The sequence below is a fragment of the Eumetopias jubatus genome, unplaced genomic scaffold (assembly GCF_037043125.1).
Source record: "Eumetopias jubatus isolate StellerSeaLion01/CBP00866 unplaced genomic scaffold, mEumJub1_p1.0 scaffold_6, whole genome shotgun sequence".
In the NCBI taxonomy this organism is placed as follows: domain Eukaryota; kingdom Metazoa; phylum Chordata; class Mammalia; order Carnivora; family Otariidae; genus Eumetopias; species Eumetopias jubatus.
The window spans coordinates 121,200,897-121,220,667 of record NW_028274812.1 but is presented as its reverse complement, the minus strand read 5'-3'; the positions used below and the strand labels follow the sequence as shown (position 1 = coordinate 121,220,667).

At 48.1% G+C, this 19,771-nt stretch overlaps 1 protein-coding gene across 3 annotated transcripts; it reads left to right on the top strand.

The window, feature by feature from the left end:
• Positions 1-1,945: 1,945 nt before the first annotated feature.
• Positions 1,946-15,930, top strand: ABCF1 (ATP binding cassette subfamily F member 1). Of its 3 annotated transcripts, none has more exons than XM_028091099.1 (25): positions 1,946-2,065; positions 5,667-5,709; positions 6,125-6,208; positions 6,340-6,469; positions 6,617-6,654; positions 6,739-6,846; positions 7,974-8,048; positions 8,134-8,247; positions 9,529-9,630; positions 10,006-10,128; positions 10,550-10,650; positions 10,748-10,833; positions 11,157-11,296; positions 11,382-11,530; positions 11,842-11,925; positions 12,117-12,241; positions 12,443-12,555; positions 12,696-12,867; positions 13,023-13,097; positions 13,189-13,259; positions 14,315-14,347; positions 14,431-14,599; positions 14,782-14,846; positions 14,933-15,005; positions 15,148-15,930. In XM_028091099.1, exons 1-25 carry the CDS (start codon positions 2,031-2,033, stop codon positions 15,312-15,314), a joined length of 2,475 nt encoding a protein of 824 aa, XP_027946900.1. In that variant the 5' UTR covers positions 1,946-2,030; the 3' UTR covers positions 15,315-15,930. The 3 variants fall into 3 exon arrangements, with proteins under 3 accessions (XP_027946900.1, XP_027946899.1, XP_027946898.1); XM_028091098.1 differs by having other exon boundaries at positions 5,663-5,709; positions 6,343-6,469; XM_028091097.2 differs by having other exon boundaries at positions 5,663-5,709.
• Positions 15,931-19,771: the final 3,841 nt, after the last annotated feature.

Here is a 19,771-nt window from a genome sequence, read left to right as displayed (position 1 = left end):
ATATCTCAAGAGTGTCGTGTCTTCTCTTTGCTTAATAAATATATATTTTTTAAAGATTTTATTTATTTATTTGAGAGAGAGAGAATGAGAGATAAAGAGCACGAGAGGGAAGAGGGTCAGAGGGAGAAGCAGACTCCCCGCTGAGCAGGGAGCCCGATGCCGGACTCGATCCCGGGACTCCAGGATCATGACCTGAGCCGAAGGCAGTCGCTTAACCGACTGAGCCACCCAGGCGCCCAATAAATATATTTTTTGAATAAATAAAGTAGACATGGCTTGCTGATGAGGGGGAATGAAGAAAGAGAATGACCTTTCAGTTTGGGCCCAAGTAACTTAATGAAAGGTGGTATGATTTTTTGATGGGAAACCTGGAAGAGACACAGGGTTAAGGAGTAAAAACAAGAGCTCGGTTTTATACATATTAATTTGAGATATTTATTAGAGATCTCAGGACGTCCAATAAGAAGTTGGATTTGTGAGCCTGGAGCTTACGGCAGAAGTTGGGGTCAAGAAGAGAAATTTGGGGGGCGCCTGGGTGGCTCAGTTGTTAAGCGTCTGCCTTCGGCTCGGGTCATGGTCCTGGGGTCCTGGGATCAAGCCCCACATCAGGCTCTCTGCTTGGCAGGAAGCCTGCTTCTCCCTCTCCCACTCCTCCTGCTTGTGTTTTCTCTCTGTGTCTCTCTCTGTCAAATAAACAGATAAAATCTTTAAAAAGAGAGAGAAATTTGGGGGTCTTCATCAGTTATGGATGGTATTTAAAGTCATGAGACAGGGCGCCTGGGTGGCTCAGTCGTTAAGCGTCTGCCTTCGGCTCAGGTCATGATCCTGGGGTCCTGGGATCGAGCCCCGCATCGAGCCCCGCATCGGGCTCCCTGCTCCGCGGGAAGCCAGCTTCTCCCTCTCCCACTCCCCCTGCTGGTGTTCCTTCTCTCGCTGTCTCTCTGTCAAATAAATAAAATCTTAAAAAAAAAAAAAAAAGTCATGAGACATGAGTGCTAAGTCTAGAATAGAGAATGTCAAAGAATGTGCCTCAAAACATTTAGACTTGAGGAGAAGCCAGGAAAGGAGGGAAAGGGAGCAGCCACTGAAATGGAAGGGAAACCTACAGAGAGCAGGGTCCCTGAAAAAAAAAAAACAAAAACAAAAAAACAAGGAAGTGGGAGTGGTCGTGTATGTGTGTCAAATGCTGCTGGGAGAGTAAGATAAGGACAGAGAATTGGCCCCCTATCTGTTGATCTTGGCAAGAATGGACTCATAATGGTATAGAGACAAGAGCATGGTTTTAATGGTTTAAGGGGAGAACGGGAGCTGAAAGAGCTATGGGAGCGTCTTGCTCCCACGTCTATTAAGTGGTACAGTTAGAAGCAAACCCAAATCTTGACTGTGGTGGTGGTTTAATGGTTATATATATGTCAAAACTTTGATCCAAGTGTACATTTTGCAGTTTATTCCCTGACAATTTACTGTATGTGCAGTTTATTGTGTATCAATTATACCTCAGAAAAACTGTTAGCCCCACCACCAACCCCCAAAATGAACCCAAGCTTCACCACTCTGTTAGGGGACAGTTCATCGTTTACGACTCTACACTTTATGGCCTTGCAACATATCTCAACACCAGGCCTCTTCCTAAGTAGATGGACTGCGTCTTTCTGCTCCTACTACTTAAAAAACAAAAAGGAAAAAAGGATGCCTCTGCCCCTCCGCACTAGTCCGAAATTACTATGTTCAGTACTTAGTCATGCAGCGTCGTGGAGTCACCGGCTCAGGATTCTCCGACAGCCGTTAAGCGCTTTGTTGACGTTGTGAGACTAGGCGGACACCGGCTCCGCCCCGTCGCCGCAGGCACGCCCCCGAGATGACGGCGCGGCGCGCACGTGCACTGCCGAAGTACAGGGCCGGCAGTGGCGAGCCCGCCCCCTTCGGGACCCCACGCTGCCGGAAGCGGAAATAGCGCCCGGCGTCTCCAGAGTAGCTGTAACTGCCACCGCGATGCCGAAGGGACCCAAGCAGCAGGCGCCGGAACCCGAATGGATCGGGGATGGGGAGAGTACGAGCCCCACAGGTGAGGCTGATAGGCAGAGAACCAACGAGGGAGAAAAGGGGAGAAGAGAGTACGCGTGTTTTAGGAAGGGGTTACGGGGTGTGTGACAGTCCGGGCCGTGAGGAAGGCCACTGCGCATGCGTATAATGGGGCTGGAAAGCGTTTACCCAGGCCGGGGGGAGTTGGGTGGGAGCGAAAGAAAAAGTGCCGGGCTGTCGCGAACGAGTTGCAGTGGGACTGGGCAAGAGACGAGGAAAAGCATATGGTGCCTTGGGAGAGATGGGGAGAAATGAGAAAGTCCTCCTTCTCTTTTGGACATCTTCCGCACCATACTGTATTCCACATTCCACAGGAATCTGTAATTGGTGCCTCGATACCCCTCCCACTGCGCGCTCATGCACGCACGCACACATCCCGCGCCACCCACCTATACCCGCTCCGGAGCGAGAGGATGACTTCCTCTTGAGCTCTTGCATAATACACATCAGGCTCATCTGGAGCAAGAGTGTGGTGTAGCTAGCTACTGGGTGTTGGAATGAGAGTTAAGGTTTACTTAAAAGTAGTGAATGTTTGTTGAGCAGCTGCTTTTAATCACGATATATATTGTGCTTGGGGGGCGGGGAGAAAAAAATAGGAAGACATGCTCCCAAATTTGAAGGCACTCCAAGGGGAGAGAAAATGGATACAAATAATTACTAGGTACACAGTGACTAATTTTTCAAGCATTCATTGGGTGCCTCTTGTATACCTGGTACTGTACAGAGAACTGGGAAAGTAGAGATAAAAAATAAGACTTGCCCCAAAGGGGCACCCAGTTTAATGGAGGGGACAGCATTAATCAGAAAGTAGTTGACAGAGTGATGAACGTGCTTGAGAATGCTGTGAGAGTAGAGCAGAGAGGAGAAGCATCTATTCAGACAGATAGGGTAGGAATGTCCACAAAGCCTCTCAGGAATATGTGGTAGCTGAGTTGATTCTGGAAGGATCAGTGTGTGTTAGCCAGGGGAGGAGCATTCCAAGCAGAGAAAGAAGTCTGTGCAAAGGTAAAGACAGGTGAGCCTGGCTGGTTCCCAGTATTGGGTGACTAACGTGATGGGGTTGGAAAGATATGCAGGAGACAAATAATGGAAGACTTCATACACTATTCCAAAGACTTTAATCCTAAAGACATTAAGGAGGACTCATTGAAGTGCTTAAGGAATGATCTGATCAGCTCATCCTGACAACACTGAGCAGTGGAGAATGGCTTGAATTGGTCAAGATTGGAGGCAGGATGACCATAGAATAGGCTCTGGCGATGATTTAGGTGAGAAGTAGTAAGAGAGTAAGCCAAGGCAGTGAAGACTAAAGAGTTACTGAGGAAAGGGCGCCTGGGTGGCTCAGTTGGTTAAGCGACTGCCTTCAGCTCAGGTCATGATCTTGGAGTCCCGGGATCGAGTCCCACATCGGGCTCCCTGCTCAGCAGGGAGTCTGCTTCTCCCTCTGACCCTCTTCCCTCTCGTTCTTTCTATCTCTCATTCTGTCTCTCAAGTAAATAAATAAAAATCTAAAAAAAAAAAAGTTACTGAGGAAATAATATTGAGCAGGTCTGAGAACTGAATGAAGGAAGAAGAATGACACTCAAGTAACTCAGTGGGTAGTAGACTATTGCTTGAAATCAGGAATGGGCTGTAGGATTGGGAGTGGGAAGAGGTAAGATCAACTTTTGAATGCCAAGTTGGGGATTTCTGGGAAACTTCTAAAAGCAGATGGCAAGAAGAGAGATCTTAGGCTGGAAGTAAAGATACAGGTGTGTTGTTGAAACGTTGGATGCAGAGAAGTCTGCTAGGGAGAGTATGCAGATTGAAGCCAAAAGAGGACAGAAGACAGGAACCTGAAAGAACCTCAACCTTTCATTACTTCTTCTGCACATCTTTTCAACTCACGATGTGGGGATCAAATTTTGAAATATGTTCTGGATGGAAGACACAGATTAAGCAAAGACAGACTACGTATGCCTGGGAAGGAGAGGTTAATGTCCAGAACATAGGTGTGGGTAGGGAAACATAGCAGAAAAGATAGAATAGGACCCTTTTAGTTTGCAAAGCCTTAAATTACAGGGATTGTCCTTCGATGACTCCAGTTTTAGGTAGAGTAGATGTTCACTAAAACGGTGAGGAATCCTGAATAGTGGATTAGTATGGACTATATGGACTATATGGAATTTTAGCCTAAAAATACTTAATGTGGGGGACGCCTGGCAGTCTCAGTTGGCAGAGAATGTGACTCTCGATCTCAGGATCAGGAGTTCAAGCCCTACATTGGGCATGGAGTCTACCTTAAAAAAGAAAAAAAAGAGAGCTGGGGCACCTGGGTGGCTCAGTTGTTAAGCATCTGCCTTCGGCTCAGGTCATGGTCCCAGGGTCCTGGGATTGAGCCCCGCGTCGGGCTTCCTGCTCCGCGGGAAGCCTGCTTCTCCCTCTCCCACTCCCCCTGCTTGTGTTCCGTCTCTCGCTGTGTCTCTCTGTCAAATAAAAAAATAAAATCTTTAAAAAGAAAAATACTTAATGTGGTTGGTAGCAGAAAGCCTTCCTTCCTTCCTTCCTTTCTCTCTCTCTCTCTCTCTTTTTCTTTCTTTCTAGCTAAATGATTACAGGAGCGCTCCTGGATAGAACTGGATACCAGTGGATGGATGGGATTGTTTGGAGGGGAACATGATGGTGGGTAGGCCTGGACAGGAAGAGAACTTGTGAGGCTCCTGGTTGCGTCCCTGTCTGATGGGGGCAGGGAGAGAGGAAGTTAGGCAGAGTAGTAGAGGGAGTTGCCTTCAGGGAAACGGGGTTGGATAGAACGCAGGGGCTGGAATTTGTTCAGTTAGTCAGGTTTTATATAGGACATCCCACTTTGGTCCATGGGAACCCAAGCCAGACAGTCTGTCAGGTTGTTCTCTGGGGTGAAACACTGATGTACAGACAGTTAAATAAAACGCAGTGTGATTTGTGCTAGAATGTTATGTGAGCAGAGCAGGTGGGGCATAGACCCAGATACTCGTTTACTTACCAGAGAGCTCTGTTTACATGATCCTGTGCTTTTCACAAATGATACAGGAAACTGAATTTATAATATTTTTTGTCCTACTTTTCTCCTCATGGGTGGCAGGGGTGGGGAGAGGGGACCTTCTCTTCCAGTATATTCTGAGTTAATAAATTGTACCACTAGTGCAACTAATTTTGCCAAGCTAAAAATATAGGAGTCATTGGGGCACCTGGCTGGCTCAGTCGGTGGAGTGTAGGACTCTTGATCTCGGGGTTGTGGGCTTGAGCCCCATGGTGGGTATAGAGATTACTTAAAAATAAATAAAATAATAAAATAAGTAAAATCTTTAAAAAACAAAAAACACAGGAGTCCACTCTGAATATTGTGACTGCTTACTTCCCGCCTTACTTACTCTGCCATATGAATTCTCCTTCTCCCTTCCACTGCCACCAAGGCACCATTGTCTTTTGTGGGACAGTGCAGATGCCTAGAGAATGATAGAAAATAGCAAAATAGGGTGGAGTCACTGAGAGCTTTGCAGGGAAGGTCGTGCTGCTTTGGAATTTGTAGATAAGCATTCACAATGTCTGCTTAACCTTCTAGACAGAGTGGTGAAGAAGGGGAAGAAGGACAAAAAGACCAAAAAAACGGTGAGGAAATGAGGGTTGTGGGTGAGAAATGACCGTGGGTGTTTCCAATCAAAATATGGCCATGTGGGGCGCCTGGGTGGCTCAGTTGGTTAAGCATCTGCCTTCAGCTCAGGTCATGATGATTTCAGGGTCCTGGGATCGAGTCCTGCATCGGGCTCCCTGCTCAGCGGCGAGTCTGCTTCTCCCTCTCCTTCTGTGATCTCTCTCACTTTTGCTCTCAAATAAATAAAATCTTAAAAAAAAAAAAAGAATATGGCCATGTGAAGGAGGCGGGGGGTTCAAGGGAGGAGGAAGGATTTTGTCAAGAGAGGAAGAAAGGTGAGAGTGGACTGGAGGGTCACTGGGCCTGTGTGTGGCAGAGAAGGGCTTGGTTGGTCTCAGAGACACATTTACCTATATCTAAATTCCTTTGCAGTTCTTTGAGGAGCTAGCTGTAGAAGACAAACAGGCTGGGGAAGAAGAGAAAGTGCTCAAGGAGAAGGAGCAACAGCAGCAGCAGGTTCAAGTGTCAGGGGATCCATCCACCAACCCCTGCCTAGCTCACATTCGTTCCCTGAGCTCATGGGGAACTCTGGGGCAGGGATGCAGCAGGGGACTGGGCTTCATTGTCTTACTCTGTTTTCCTTTCAGCAGCAAAAAAAGAAACGAGACACCCGAAAAGGCCGGCGGAAGAAGGATGTGGATGATGATGGAGAAGAGAAAGAGCTCATGGAGCGTCTTAAGAAACTCTCTGTGCCAGCCAGTGATGAGGAGGATGAGGGTAAATGACCTGAGGAGAAATGGGTTCTCAGAATCCCTGAATCATGAATAGTAAAGTGCCTCGTTCCTTGATCTTTGAGTTGGATTAGACTGAAGAACCAGACATTATAATCATTTCCTACCTCATCGTCTCCCCTTATCATTTCAGTCCCTGCCCCCATACCCCGAGGAGGGAAGAAAACTAAGGTAAGCCATCTGTGTTGTAAACAGGGACCCCAAGGGGGCAGCCTTGACCATCCCACTGACTTCTCCGGCCCTTTCATTCTCTAGGCTGGTAATGTTTTTGCAGCCCTGATTCAGGATCAGAGTGAGGGTGAGGAGGAAGAAGAGAAACATCCTCCTAAGCCTGCCAAGCTGGAGAAGAATCGGATCAATAAGGTGAAACTGGCAGCTCTGCTGGTCACTCCCACCCCATATAGCGCCTTCTGGCTGTGGTGTGGTAATTCCCTTGCCTTTTTCCCTGCTTTTATTTATTTAAATTTTTATTTTTTTAAGATTTTATTTTTAAGTAATCTCTACACCCAAGTGGGGCTTGAACTCACAACCCTGAGATCAAGAGTCAGATGCTTCACTGACTGAGCCAGCCAGGCCCCCCTTTTCCTGCTTTAAACCAGTTCTTGTAGGGACTTCTGGGTGGTTCAGTTGGGTAAGCATCCAACTCTTTATCTCAGCTCAGGTCTTGGTCTCACAGTTGTGGGTTCAAGCCCCGTGAGTTCAAGCCCTGCTTTGGGCTCCATACTGGTCATGAATCTTGCTAATTAATAAGTAAATAAGTATATACATACATCCATACATACATACAAACTAACTAGATCTTCTAGATCTGTCTCACTGACACTATCAAATTAGCTTTTTAATATCTCTTCTCATCACTCAGAAGTCTGTAATGATTCTGTGGCCTTCAGACTCAAAATCTGAAACAAAGGGCCTCAAGTCTTTGCTCTTCCACTTGGACCCTTCTGCAGGGTTACTTGGGCTTCTTCCATGTGTATGTTTTAGATCAGCCTGTTCATGCTTCAGCATTCATTTCTATGTCTTTTGAAGCATTTTTTGGAGGTTTTTGTTTGTTTGTTTTAAGTAATTTTTACATCCAATTACATCCAAAACCCTGAAGTCAAGAGTCGTGTGCTCTACCGACTGAGCCAGCCAGGCGCCCTGAAGCCTTTCTTTGTTCTTTATGCTGTGTCTTCCCTTTTCCTTTGAATGCCTTTTCCAAGCTCAGCATCCATTATCTCCTCTCAAAATTTGCCCTCCCGAAGCCCTCCAGTGCCAGTGCCACCCCACCCACATTGCTTGCTTTCCTGATTTCACGGTCCTTTAGCTTTGCTGACATCGTCTAATTAGCTCTTCACTGTTTCATCTGAAGCCGGAAGCTAGGGTTTTCCTAGAGCTCGTTTTGTCTTCAGCAGCACTCGGTATAGTTAATTCCCAGTTCTAGATTCCTTAGAAATGCTTAGTAAACAACAAGGTAGTAAATTAATTTTCTGTCTGTGTGTGTTCTCCAGGCTGTATCTGAGGAACAACAGCCTGGGCTGAAGGGCAGAAAGGGCAAGGAAGAGAAGTCAAAGGGGAAGGCCAAGGTGAGGGAGCATTGGCAGGAGGAGGGTCCCCTGCTGGGTCTCAGGAATTTGAACATTTCATCAGACCTACTGTCTTCCCTGTTAGCCTCACAGTAAATTTGCCACTCTGGACAATGAAGAGGAGGAGGAGGAAGAAGAAATAACAAAAGAGAAGGAGCCACCCAGACAGGGGAAGGAGAAGGCCAAGAAAGCAGAGCAGGTGTGTATTTTGGTGTTGGGAAAAGATGGGCTGAGGGACTAGCACTCTGTGGCCCTTGGTTTGGGGAGGGGAGGAGAATCTGGGGGTGTTTCTACTACTACAGGAGTTGACAAGCGTCTGTAAAGGGCTACATAGTAAATATTTCTGGCTTTGTGGACCACGTACAATCTCTGATGCATACTCTTTTTTTAAAAACGACTCTTTGGGGCGCCTGGGTGGCTCAGTCGGTTGAGCGACTGCCTTCGGCTCAGGTCATGATCCTGGAGTCCCTGGATCGAGTCCCGCGTCGGGCTCCCTGCTCAGCGGGGAGTCTGCTTCTCCCTCTGACCCTCCCCCCTCTCGTGTGCTCTCTCTCTCTCACTCTGTCTCTCAAATAAATAAAATCTTTAAAAAAAAGTAAATAAAAAAAAATAAAAACGACTCTTTGAAAATGTGTGGCTCAGGTGGTTAAGCGTCTGCCTTCAGCTCAGGTCATGATCCCAGGGTCCTGGGATTGAGTCCCGCATCGGGCTCCCTGCTCCTTGGGAGCCTGCTTCTCCCTCTGCTTCTCTCTCTCTCTCTCTCTCTCTCTCCCCCTCCCCCTCTGTCTCTCATGAATAAATAAATAAAATCTTTAAAAAAAAAAAAAAGAAAATGTAAAACCATTCTTAGCTTGTAGGCCATATAAAAATAGGCATCAGGTAAGGTTTGGCCCATGCCCCATTCAGCCCTTGATTCAGAGAGGAAAGGACCGTGGTGTTAGCCTCAGATGATCTGGGTTCTGGCTCTGCCATTCACCAGCTGTGTGACCTTTGCACCTCAGGGGCAGGGGGGCGCAGTTGTCTGTGTGATCTAGTGATTTCTGAGGTCCCTGCACCTCTAGCACTTTCTGATTCTGGATTCACGTAGATTACTCGGTGCTGTATGTTAGGATTCCTGGACCTTTTCTTTGCATGTTAGCATGTAAGCCACAGAAACTCATTTGATACATGAAGAAAGGAACCTGTTTCATTTATTCCCCTCCCCCCCCAGTGGTATGGGTAGTTAAATTTGTAGGTATGTAGAATTGTTAATATTTTATACATGCACGTTCATACCATTTATCTTATATTATTCCTGGTGGCAGAAGTGGCTGAAGGACTCGAGGGAGCCCAGGGGTGTGTATGAGAGCGAGAGGACCCAGCAAGATATTTCAGGACTCGGGGTGGAGAAGGAACAAGCTGTGGGACTGGGTGAATGACATGAAATCTGGGTTCTAGAAGGAGTCTCTTGTTTTTTTTTATCACCCCCTGGTTCTCACAGGGTTCAGAGGAAGAAGAAGAGGAAGAAGAGGAAGGGGAGTCTAAGGCTGATGATCCTTATGCTCACCTTAGCAAAAAGGAGAAGAAAAAGCTAAAGAAACAGGTAAGACCTTGGTCTAAGTTAGGAGCATTTGATTTTTTTAATATTTCAGTGGGGTTGAGTCGTGCACCTGGCTGGCTCAGTTGTTAGAGCATGCGACTCTTGTTCTTGGGGTTGTAACTTCAAGCCCCACCTTGGGCATAGAGATTACTTAAAATCTTTAGAAACATGTATTTTCAAATAGGGGACATCTGAATTGGGAGGGCAAGAAAAGAGAGCTTCGGGGGTTACTGCAAGAAAAACAATTGGAGTAAGGAAAGAAGTGTATCCTGTTAGCTTTTTTTTTTTTTTTTTTTTTGGTGGCTGATGACATGTGGCTGTGTTGTGACGGATAACTGGCAGACAGTGGCCTCATAAGTGATTTTCCTTCCTTCTCAGATGGAGTACGAGCGCCAGGTGGCTTCATTAAAAGCAGCCAATGCTGCTGAAAATGATTTCTCCGTGTCCCAAGCAGAGATGTCCTCCCGCCAAGCCATGTTAGAAAATGCATCTGACATTAAGGTAAGGTCTGAGGGGGCTCCTGCCCAACCATTTTGCTCAGGGAAGTGCCACCTTTCCCTGAGCGGCCATGGCAGCCGAGGGAGTAAGGTATGAGTGGCTTAGTCCACTGGAAGAAAGCCTGGAGATGTGTTCCATACCTTGAGTTCTGCCACCTTCAGCGAGAAAATAAGAAAATCAACAGAAATAGAGGGGCCCCCCCTCAGGGGCGAAGTAGGGTGGGATGGGCTAGACTGGCTTAGAATCTGGGAGACTCCTGTCCAAAGCAGTGGACGGGAAGGAGACCAGCGTGGTGAGGAGAGGGTCTTGCTGGAGCTGTCTGTCAGAGGCTTCCCAGCAGGGAGAAAGTTGCAGCTGCTGTGTGAGAGGGGGGCTCTCGTATACTTGTTCCTTCCCTCTGCCACTGTTTCCCTGATGACTACAGCTGGAAAAGTTCAGCATCTCGGCCCACGGCAAGGAGTTATTTGTCAACGCAGACCTGTACATTGTAGCTGGCCGCCGCTACGGACTCGTGGGGCCCAATGGGTGAGGAGAGGGGCTGGAGCTGTAAAGGGGAAGGGGCTGGAAGGAAAGTAAGAGATTTTTCAGGGGTGGCTTGGTCTCAGTAGTTCTCATTCCCCAGCAAGGGCAAGACCACTCTCCTCAAGCATATCGCCAACCGGGCCTTGAGCATCCCTCCCAACATCGACGTGCTGCTGTGTGAGCAGGGTGAGGCCAGTGGTGGGACAGGGGCTTGTGGGGGAGGTGAAACGGGTCTGAAGGGTGGGCAGTTGGGGGAGAAGAGTCAACCAAAAATAGAAGAAATTGTGGTTATGGAGTGGGAAGGGCTGTGGGGGAGACTGGGGACAGGGAGATGGATGCTAAGGAGAGGAGAGATTAGAGAATATTTTATTTGGAACAAGTACAAAATGTTGGGCACGGTCAGGCAAACCAGAAATAGAGCTGAAGGAAAGAAGGAATGGGAGTCTTGGCTCTCTGGGTGACCTGTCTGTTCTCCCCTTACCCCGCATGGTTCTCCCCTTACCCCCCAGAGGTGGTAGCAGATGAGACACCAGCTGTGCAGGCTGTTCTTCGAGCCGACACCAAGCGATTGAAGCTGCTGGAAGAGGAGCGACGGCTCCAGGGGCAGCTGGAGCAGGGAGACGACACAGCTGCTGAGAGGCTAGAGAAGGTAGAGGAGATGGCGCAGGGGACATGGGCTAAGTCTTGGGGGTTTCTGGAACCTTCGGACATGTGTCCTCTTCTCCCTCCTCCAGGTGTATGAGGAATTGCGGGCGACTGGGGCAGCAGCTGCAGAGGCCAAAGCCCGGCGGATCCTGGCTGGTCTGGGCTTCGACCCTGAAATGCAGAATCGGCCCACACAGAAGTTCTCGGGGGGTTGGCGCATGCGTGTCTCCCTGGCCAGGTGGGCCACCCACATCACCACCCTCCCCCTTCCAGCCTCCATCTGCTGGGGGGCTTTCCCTTCTTCCTGTTCTAAGGCCAGGAGGGAGTTTTAAGGCTTTCTGCTTCCTCACATATCGTCTGCATTGTCAGACTCAAGATCTTTCCTCCCTACCTGGTAGTACATTTTCAACGACATCTCCTGCACAGTAGCTTCGCTGCGGAGAGATGGGGAAGGAGTGTTCATGGTCTCACCTACCAGAGGCTTTTGTGGGGTTTTCTGAGCAAAGACCTTCCTACCCCGAGCCTACATTCTGCCACCCCACCCTCTAGGGCGCTGTTCATGGAGCCCACGCTGCTGATGTTGGATGAGCCCACTAACCACCTGGACCTCAATGCTGTCATCTGGCTCAATAAGTGCGTCACCCTCGATTACAGTCCTCATACCCTTGGTTCCCATCCTGTCCTGTCTCCTCTCGCTGTTCACACTCTGTCCTTACCGTCTGGCACTTCCTCTTTTCTTCCCTGTTTTCGTTGTCTGTCTGCTTCCCCTGACTTAACCCTAACCTGACCGTTGTGACATGTCCACACTCTTTTCTAAAACCCAGCTACCTCCAGGGCTGGCGGAAGACATTGCTCATCGTCTCCCATGACCAGGGCTTCCTGGATGATGTCTGCACTGATATTATCCATCTTGATGCCCAGCGGCTCCATTACTATCGGGGCAATTACAGTAAGTAGGATCATTTGTAGGAGGAGGAAAGAGATGAGGCCTCAAGGAAAGGCCTCAGAGGAAGGCCGCCTAGGGATGTGGTGATAAGCTAAGTCTTCAGAGTCTAGACAGTAATGCCCCCGTCTGTCCTTACTGGTCCCGGTTGTCCCTCTGCTCGGGAGAAAGACAGCGGTTGATGCCCATCCTCCCTTTCTGCTGTAGTGACCTTCAAGAAGATGTATCAGCAGAAGCAGAAAGAACTGCTGAAGCAGTACGAGAAGCAGGAGAAAAAGCTGAAGGAGCTAAAGGCAGGCGGCAAGTCCACCAAGCAGGCGGTGAGCACCTGAGGATCATCCTGGCCTGGGGGCGGGGCTCTTCTCTCAGTACAGAGAAAGGGGGGCCTCTGGGACACCGCCCTTCATTTCAGGGACTGCTGTGAAGGGTGCGGATTTCTCCTTTTTCCCTTCCTTTCCAGGAAAAGCAGACAAAGGAAGCCCTGACTCGAAAGCAGCAGAAATGCCGGAGGAAAAACCAGGATGAGGAATCACAAGAGGCTCCGGAGCTCCTGAAGCGCCCCAAGGAGTACACTGTGCGCTTCACTTTCCCCAACCCCCCGCCGCTCAGCCCTCCTGTGCTGGGTCTGCACGGTGAGTGGCTGCAGAGTCCGGCAGCACAGGGCGCGAGCATGTGTACCCCGCGTCCTCCACCCAGCATAGGAGTCATTCCTCTTCTCCAAGGCCAGGACAGTACCTTCAGGGTAACCCTGAACAGGAAGTGAATCACTTCTTTTCCTGGTTCTCAGGTGTCACGTTTGGTTATGAGGGGCAGAAACCACTCTTCAAGAATCTGGATTTTGGCATTGACATGGACTCCAGGAGTGAGTTGGTGTCCGGTGCTTGGGGATGGGGAGCTGGACCGCAGGGACAGTTTCTGGGGCCCTCTTTAACTCCCTGTCTTCCTCCCTGCAGTCTGCATCGTGGGCCCCAATGGCGTGGGGAAGAGCACCCTGCTCCTGCTGCTGACAGGCAAGCTGACCCCAGTAAGTCCTGGAGCCGGGACAGGTCTGAAAAGGCGGTGTTCACCAGGTGCTAGAATCAGGGCGCCCCCTTCTGTGCTGGAGATTTTAATACGGCACTCCTCACCGAGGCCTCACTGTCCTGAGAGATGCTGCAGAGGAGAACGCCGTAGATGGGCGTGGCGGGGGAGAGCCAGGGGGAGGGCTTGGACTGGGGGTGCCCCTCCCCCACGTGTGTCTTGGTTACACGAGAAATGCAAGTCCACTGTAGAATGCTTAGAAATTGCATAAGTCAGAGGAAGCTCTAGAGATCGCTGGTATTAATTTTGATGGATTGCTTTTTCTTTTTCCTCTGCAAATGTGCATATAATTTTTTTTAACCAAAATGGGCTCTCAGATGAATTGTTTTACAGCTAGTTCTTTCAGGTAACGTACATTAAGCATTTTTCCATGCCAGTAGTTATCTGCGTCTTTTGTGGGTCTGCTATGATTTATTTGATGTCAGTCACTTCGATCATTTCTGTTTTTTTCACTGAAGGTCAGTTGTATAGTAAATACTGTTAGTGTATGTGTTCATGAACGTAGTGTTTTTTTAGAATATCCTCCTTAGATTCGCTTTCAGCACTTTTACAGCACACTGCCATACCGCGTTTTAGATTGGTTGTAGCCCTCTTACTCCCTCCAGGAAAGTGTTGAGAAGGGCCCTTTTCTTCACACACCACAGGGTGTTTTTAGGTCCTCTCACAAACTGTCTCTTAACCCTTATCTGAGGCTGAAAAAGATGCCATTGGTGGGTCTTCCTGGGTGGGAAGGGGGTGTTCTTTGGTTGTGGTCAGTCCCCTCCTGGTTCTGAATCTGTGCTTTTTGTCTCCCCTCTTTATTCTCCCTTCACTCCTCTTTGGCTCTGTACTCTTCTCTTTTCCCGGGTGTGCCGTTGTCACATTAGGGAGAACATCTGGGTTCCCTTTCCTGCATGGACTACCGATTTTGGTATCTGTCTCCCCTCCAGAAAAGTTGGGATGTGGAGCGGCAGCACCTCTCCCCTTTCCCTTATCTTCCCATGTGTTTTTTCCTTGCAGACTCGTGGAGAAATGAGAAAGAACCACCGGCTGGTAAGTTGGCTTTGGAAATTAAGGAATAAAGAATCTGAGAGAGGAAGTATGATTTTCACAGACCACCTCCCTCTCTTGGGCAGAAAATTGGCTTCTTCAACCAGCAGTACGCAGAGCAGCTGCGCATGGAGGAGACGCCCACTGAGTATCTGCAGCGGGGCTTCAACCTGCCCTACCAGGATGCCCGGAAGTGCCTGGGCCGCTTTGGCCTTGAGAGTCACGCCCACACCATCCAGATCTGCAAACTCTCTGGTACCACTGTAGCGGGCTAGGGAAGGTGTCGTCCTCCTTAATTTTCACACTTCCAGACTATACTTCAAGTCAGAAGAGAGGAGGGGCTGCGACTTGGGGAATCTCTGCATACACATGTTCAGCTTACCTTCAGAAACATAAGGCAGTGAAGTGTGATGGCCCTCCTCTTTCCTTTGCTACAGGTGGGCAGAAAGCCCGAGTTGTGTTTGCTGAGCTGGCTTGTCGGGAGCCTGATGTCCTCATCTTGGTGAGTGAGGTGGACTGCGGGAGGGGCTAAATGTGACAGTAATGAAAGGAATTGTAATGCTTGGTCATGGAATGTCTCCTCCGTAGGATGAACCCACCAATAACTTGGACATCGAGTCTATTGATGCTCTCGGGGAAGCCATCAATGAATACAAGGGCGGTAAGTTGGCTCAGGGTGCACCCTCTTCCTTTCCTTGGGAACCAGGCTGTAGTGTCCTTTCGCCAGAGCTCCCTTCTTTCAGGTTCTGATTCCCCTCTACCGCCTCTCTCCCTGCCCTCCATTCTCTCATCTTTTTTCAAAGCTGTGATTGTTGTCAGCCACGATGCCCGACTCATCACAGAAACCAACTGCCAACTGTGGGTGGTGGAGGAGCAGAGTGTTAGCCAGATCGATGGTGACTTCGAGGACTATAAGCGGGAAGTGTTGGAGGCCCTGGGCGAAGTCATGGTCAACAGACCCCGAGAGTGAGTTTTCCTTCTTGGAAGTCTCCTGAACGACAAGCTTGCGTGGCCTACAAGTCCCCTGTTGTCTCCCTTTCTCCGCTTGGACACCTTCCTCTGGTCTGCAGCTGACCCAGCAGCCACTCAGGCACAGGAAGGCGGAGCATGATCTTGATGCGACCAGGGTACCACTTTGATCGGTTCCTTGTCTCTGAAAGACCAGTCTGTTTCAGTTTTCTTCAGATAACTAAGCTAGCCTTATCACTGACGTCCCTCCGTATACACAGAGGTGACCTGCATTGTGTAGGCCTCATCCAGCCAAGCTTAAGTAGCCAGTTGTCTCGAGATGCTTTTATCATTAAGAACCCTGCCTCTGGTCCACCTGAAAGCTTCAGGCCCAGCTGGCCTCCTGGTCTTTGAGCGGCGCTGCCCATTTCTGGTGGATTTAATGTTGACTCACGGACACCGACAGCTGTTGCAGTGCAGTGCTGGAGGCAGGTTCTGAGGCCTGTGCTATTACTCAGCCCAGGGTTTGGTGCCTGCAGTCACTTGTCTAGTTGGGGACTTGGGGGCAGGAAAGAATTGCCACTCAACTTGAATCTCCCTTTACAAGGGGAAGAAATAAAGGAGTTGTTGCCACCCTATCGCTGTTTGGAGATTTCGTGGGAATTGGGACAGCTTTTGGTCTGTTTGCTGGCAGCATTCGGTATCCACTCTTCCCCACTAATACCGATGGCCCTAACTTGCAGTCTTAATGCATTTTAGATGGTGCTTGCTGTTTGAGGGGCCTCCCTCCCTTCCTCCAACCCTTCAGACAGGAAGGAAAAGGTTCATCTCTCCCATCTGGGACTCTTGGGCCTCTCACTGTCCAAGCTGTGCCCTGTGGCAGAGCACCGATCCTCTCTAAAGTTTCTGAGTCAGCCATCGTGTACAGCACCGTGGGGTATACAAAAAGGAAAAGACAAGGTCTGCATCCATCAGTAGTCTGGCTACAGAAGACTTAGAAAATGAGACTTGAGCGTGAAGGTGATTTAGTTAGTTGCCAAATGTGTGGTACTCTAGATTCTATAAGTTGCCAAATGCTCGTAGAAGGGAAAGATTATCCAGAACTTGATTATTTGACTGACAGGATCACTTCAGGGTGGGCCTTTTAAAAAAGAAGAATTTGAATAATGAGAGAACAGGGAGCCATTTTTAGAATCTAGGAAAAGAGCAGACCGAAGGCCTGGAAAGAAGAAAAAACTATTTTGGGAGTTAATGAGAAAGAATGGCTGGTGTGGCCATTTTTCTTGCTAGAGTTAGTTCGGAGAGGTAGCTTTGGAAAATAACCAGTGGTGAGTGGTTGGTGAGTTTAGGTGGGTTTAGGTGGTGGTGTGACTATTAGAAGCGTGTGAAGTGGAGCCCATGACTTGTTGCAAGTGAGGTAACTAAATGCTGAAGTGGGCTGCGGGAGGGATGGGGAGGAAAGGACGGGGGAGAGGCATGGGGATTGGGGAGAATTCTAGAAGAGAGTGAGCTGATGTGTCCAGCTCCGGAGGGAATATGAGGAGCTGTTTGGTTAAGACTTTAGCGTGAACACCTATTTTTGGTGAACTGTTTTTTGACCAAGTGAATAAATAATGGGCCCGAAGGACAGATTTTATATTGGAAGTGCAGGTTTGGTGTGGAGATACCATTGTTGGGAAACGTCTCAAATTAGAGGGGAACCATCCCTTTTATGGAATTTGAGGGGAAAAAAATCAGGGTCTTGAACCAAGCACCTGAGTGAGATGTTTCATGTAAAGTAATTTCCACACATCTGTGAAGTAAATCTGTCACAGGACAGTGGGAGCCAGGGTTCAAGTCCACTTACTAATGGCATGATGTTGGACAGGTTACTTCACCTCTTGGCACCTGTTTCCTCATCTGTGAAATGAAGATGATAAAAAATACCTATCTCATAGAGTTATTAAGGGATTAGATATGTAATTATTTTGTAAAATGCTTTAAATTTTTTGCTTTTGTTACACGCTTCACGTTACACGCTACACTTAAAATTTTCAGTTCGCTAGTCTAGAGGAGATGATACGTAAAATACGTAGGACTGTTATTTATAAAATGAATGCTGAAATTTTGCATTTCAAGTTTTTGATCACTAATTTCACTACAAGTACTTCAGATGCTCCAAAATAGCTCCTGTCCATGGATGCAAATTGCACTTTTTCCTTCAATATACAAAGTAATGGAATTACTAATAATGCACTTAAATATGGGCCAAAGGCCCCTCCTCCTCCTCCAAAAAAAAAAAGCAACATAGAAATTAAATTCAAAAACAAAACAAAAAAAGCAAAAAAGAAAAAAATTAAATGCAAGAAGAACAAAAACGGTGTGCCTGGATGGCTTAGTCAGTTGAATGTCCAACTCTTGATTTTGGGTCAGGTTGTGATCTTAGGGTTGTGAGATCGAGCCCTGCGTTGGGCTTCCCGCCCAGCACAGAGTCTGCTTGGGATTCTCTCTCTCCCTCTGCCCCTCCTCCTGCTTGTGTGTGCACACACAAGTGCACACTCTTTCTCTCTGTCTCAAATAAATAAATCTTTTAAAAACATACACAGTTTACATGGTACAGTATATGTGGGTAACCCAAAGCCTGGAAAATGGAATTTCGTTAACAGAATTAAATATTCTTATTCATAAGCAACTTTTGTTATCTATAAGTCATGCACTAATGTCCATAATAAGTACCATAGAAATGTTTTTGAAAAGCAGAGTCTTCTGCACACCTTCCTAATGAAATGAAGACTCAGAGGACAGTGACCTGCCCACAGTGACCCACCCTCAACAGAGAGGGTTGTTGCTGATATGATGGCTGTTTTTTTGGTATGTTTTCTTGTTTTTATGATGGCCCTTATTTATCTGACTGCAGTATCCTGGACCACTTCGCTCTTTGTGTAAAATGTGGACAAGGTGACCAAAGCATGAGTCCTGGAGGGGCATGAGAACCAGGATAGCACTGTTTTAGGAACACACGGGGGTTTTAGGGAATAGTGTCATACTACAATTGGAAAAGTGAAAACCAGGAGAGAGCCCTGTGGCCATCCAGCACTCAGAGGAGGCCGGGGAGTGTCTGAAATTGCCATCGTGTGGCCAGTGCTAAGTGCAACGTCGGAGACACTTGAACTAGCTGCTCTAGGGTAGTGGTTTTCAAAGTGTCCCAGGCCAGCAGCATGAGCATCACCTGGGAGTCTGTTAGTGCAAAGATAGGAACTCCGGTGCCTTTAGAGCATGTCAAAGGAAACATGGTGCTAGGAAAGTAGGGGGTCATCTTTAAATCTCGTGAATAAGGAAGACATCTCAGGAAGTAATGTTAAAGCCAAGGCCCGAAGGTGGTGAAGAAACTAGGTGAGTGGGAAAGAAGGGCCCTAGGGAATGTGCAGAGGCCCTGAGGCTGGGAGGAGCTTGACATAGGCAAGATATGTGGCTTGAACTTAAGCAGGGGGGCCAGGACACTCCAGGCTTGTAAGCCTTGATGGGGGTGGGCCACAATTTGAGGAGCAACAGGAGACCACTGGCATCTGCACAGTGGTGAGAATTGATCTGTTCTCATTTTTACAAAAATTGTCCTGGTTGCTGGGTGGAGGACACAGGAGATACTGAGAGAAGGGTTAAGCCTTGGAAAAGAGCTACCCTTCTTCCTCTAAGGAAGAAAATGTAGACTCAGATATTTTCAGGTGAAGGGGAAATGGTGCTCACATTGAATGGGGCTCACTCAGGAGTTTTGGTGCCAGATGAGCAGCAGTAAGTGTTGAGTTGGTGTTAGCAATTTGTACTGAGCCAGGATGGTAGGATTTCGTGTTTTTGCAACATTAGGTTTACCGCCCAAGAGTAGGAATGGGAGAACTAGAGCAATGATTATCCAGAATTGGAGATGGAACTGGTGTGCCTGGGGAGGGATTGACAATGTTTACAGCGGGAAGGGTATTTTGAGGGGACGGGGGTGGATGGGAGCAGAAAGAACAGACCAGCTGCAACCGAGAGAAGTGCCTGTGGGGACTTGTTGAAGGTGTGGAAATGGGCCAGTGGCTGAAATGTAGATGATCAGCCTTGTCCAAAAAAAAAAACTCTTAACAGGTTACTTTGGATTTTCATGCAGAATTTGAAAGAAAAATGGCTGAACTCGTTTTTAAATTAAAACAGAAAAAACTTTGAGTTCTCTTTAAAGGTTCTTGTGGCCTGATGCCAGAGATAGAAACACAAGTCAGAGAATGACCCACTAGGTCGTGACATGTTCACTTTTTCCACTTGAGATGGGTACTGCCTGTTTTTTAAAAAAAAAACTTTTCGTAAACTTTAAGTAATCTCTACCCCCATCGTGGGGCTCCAGCTCACAACCCCAAGCTCCAGAGTCGCACCTTCCCCTGACAGAGCCAGCCAGACACCACTACTTCATTCATATTTTACCTCTTAGTTTGGCTCTTACGTTAGGTGCTCTTCTCAGGTCCTGAGTGC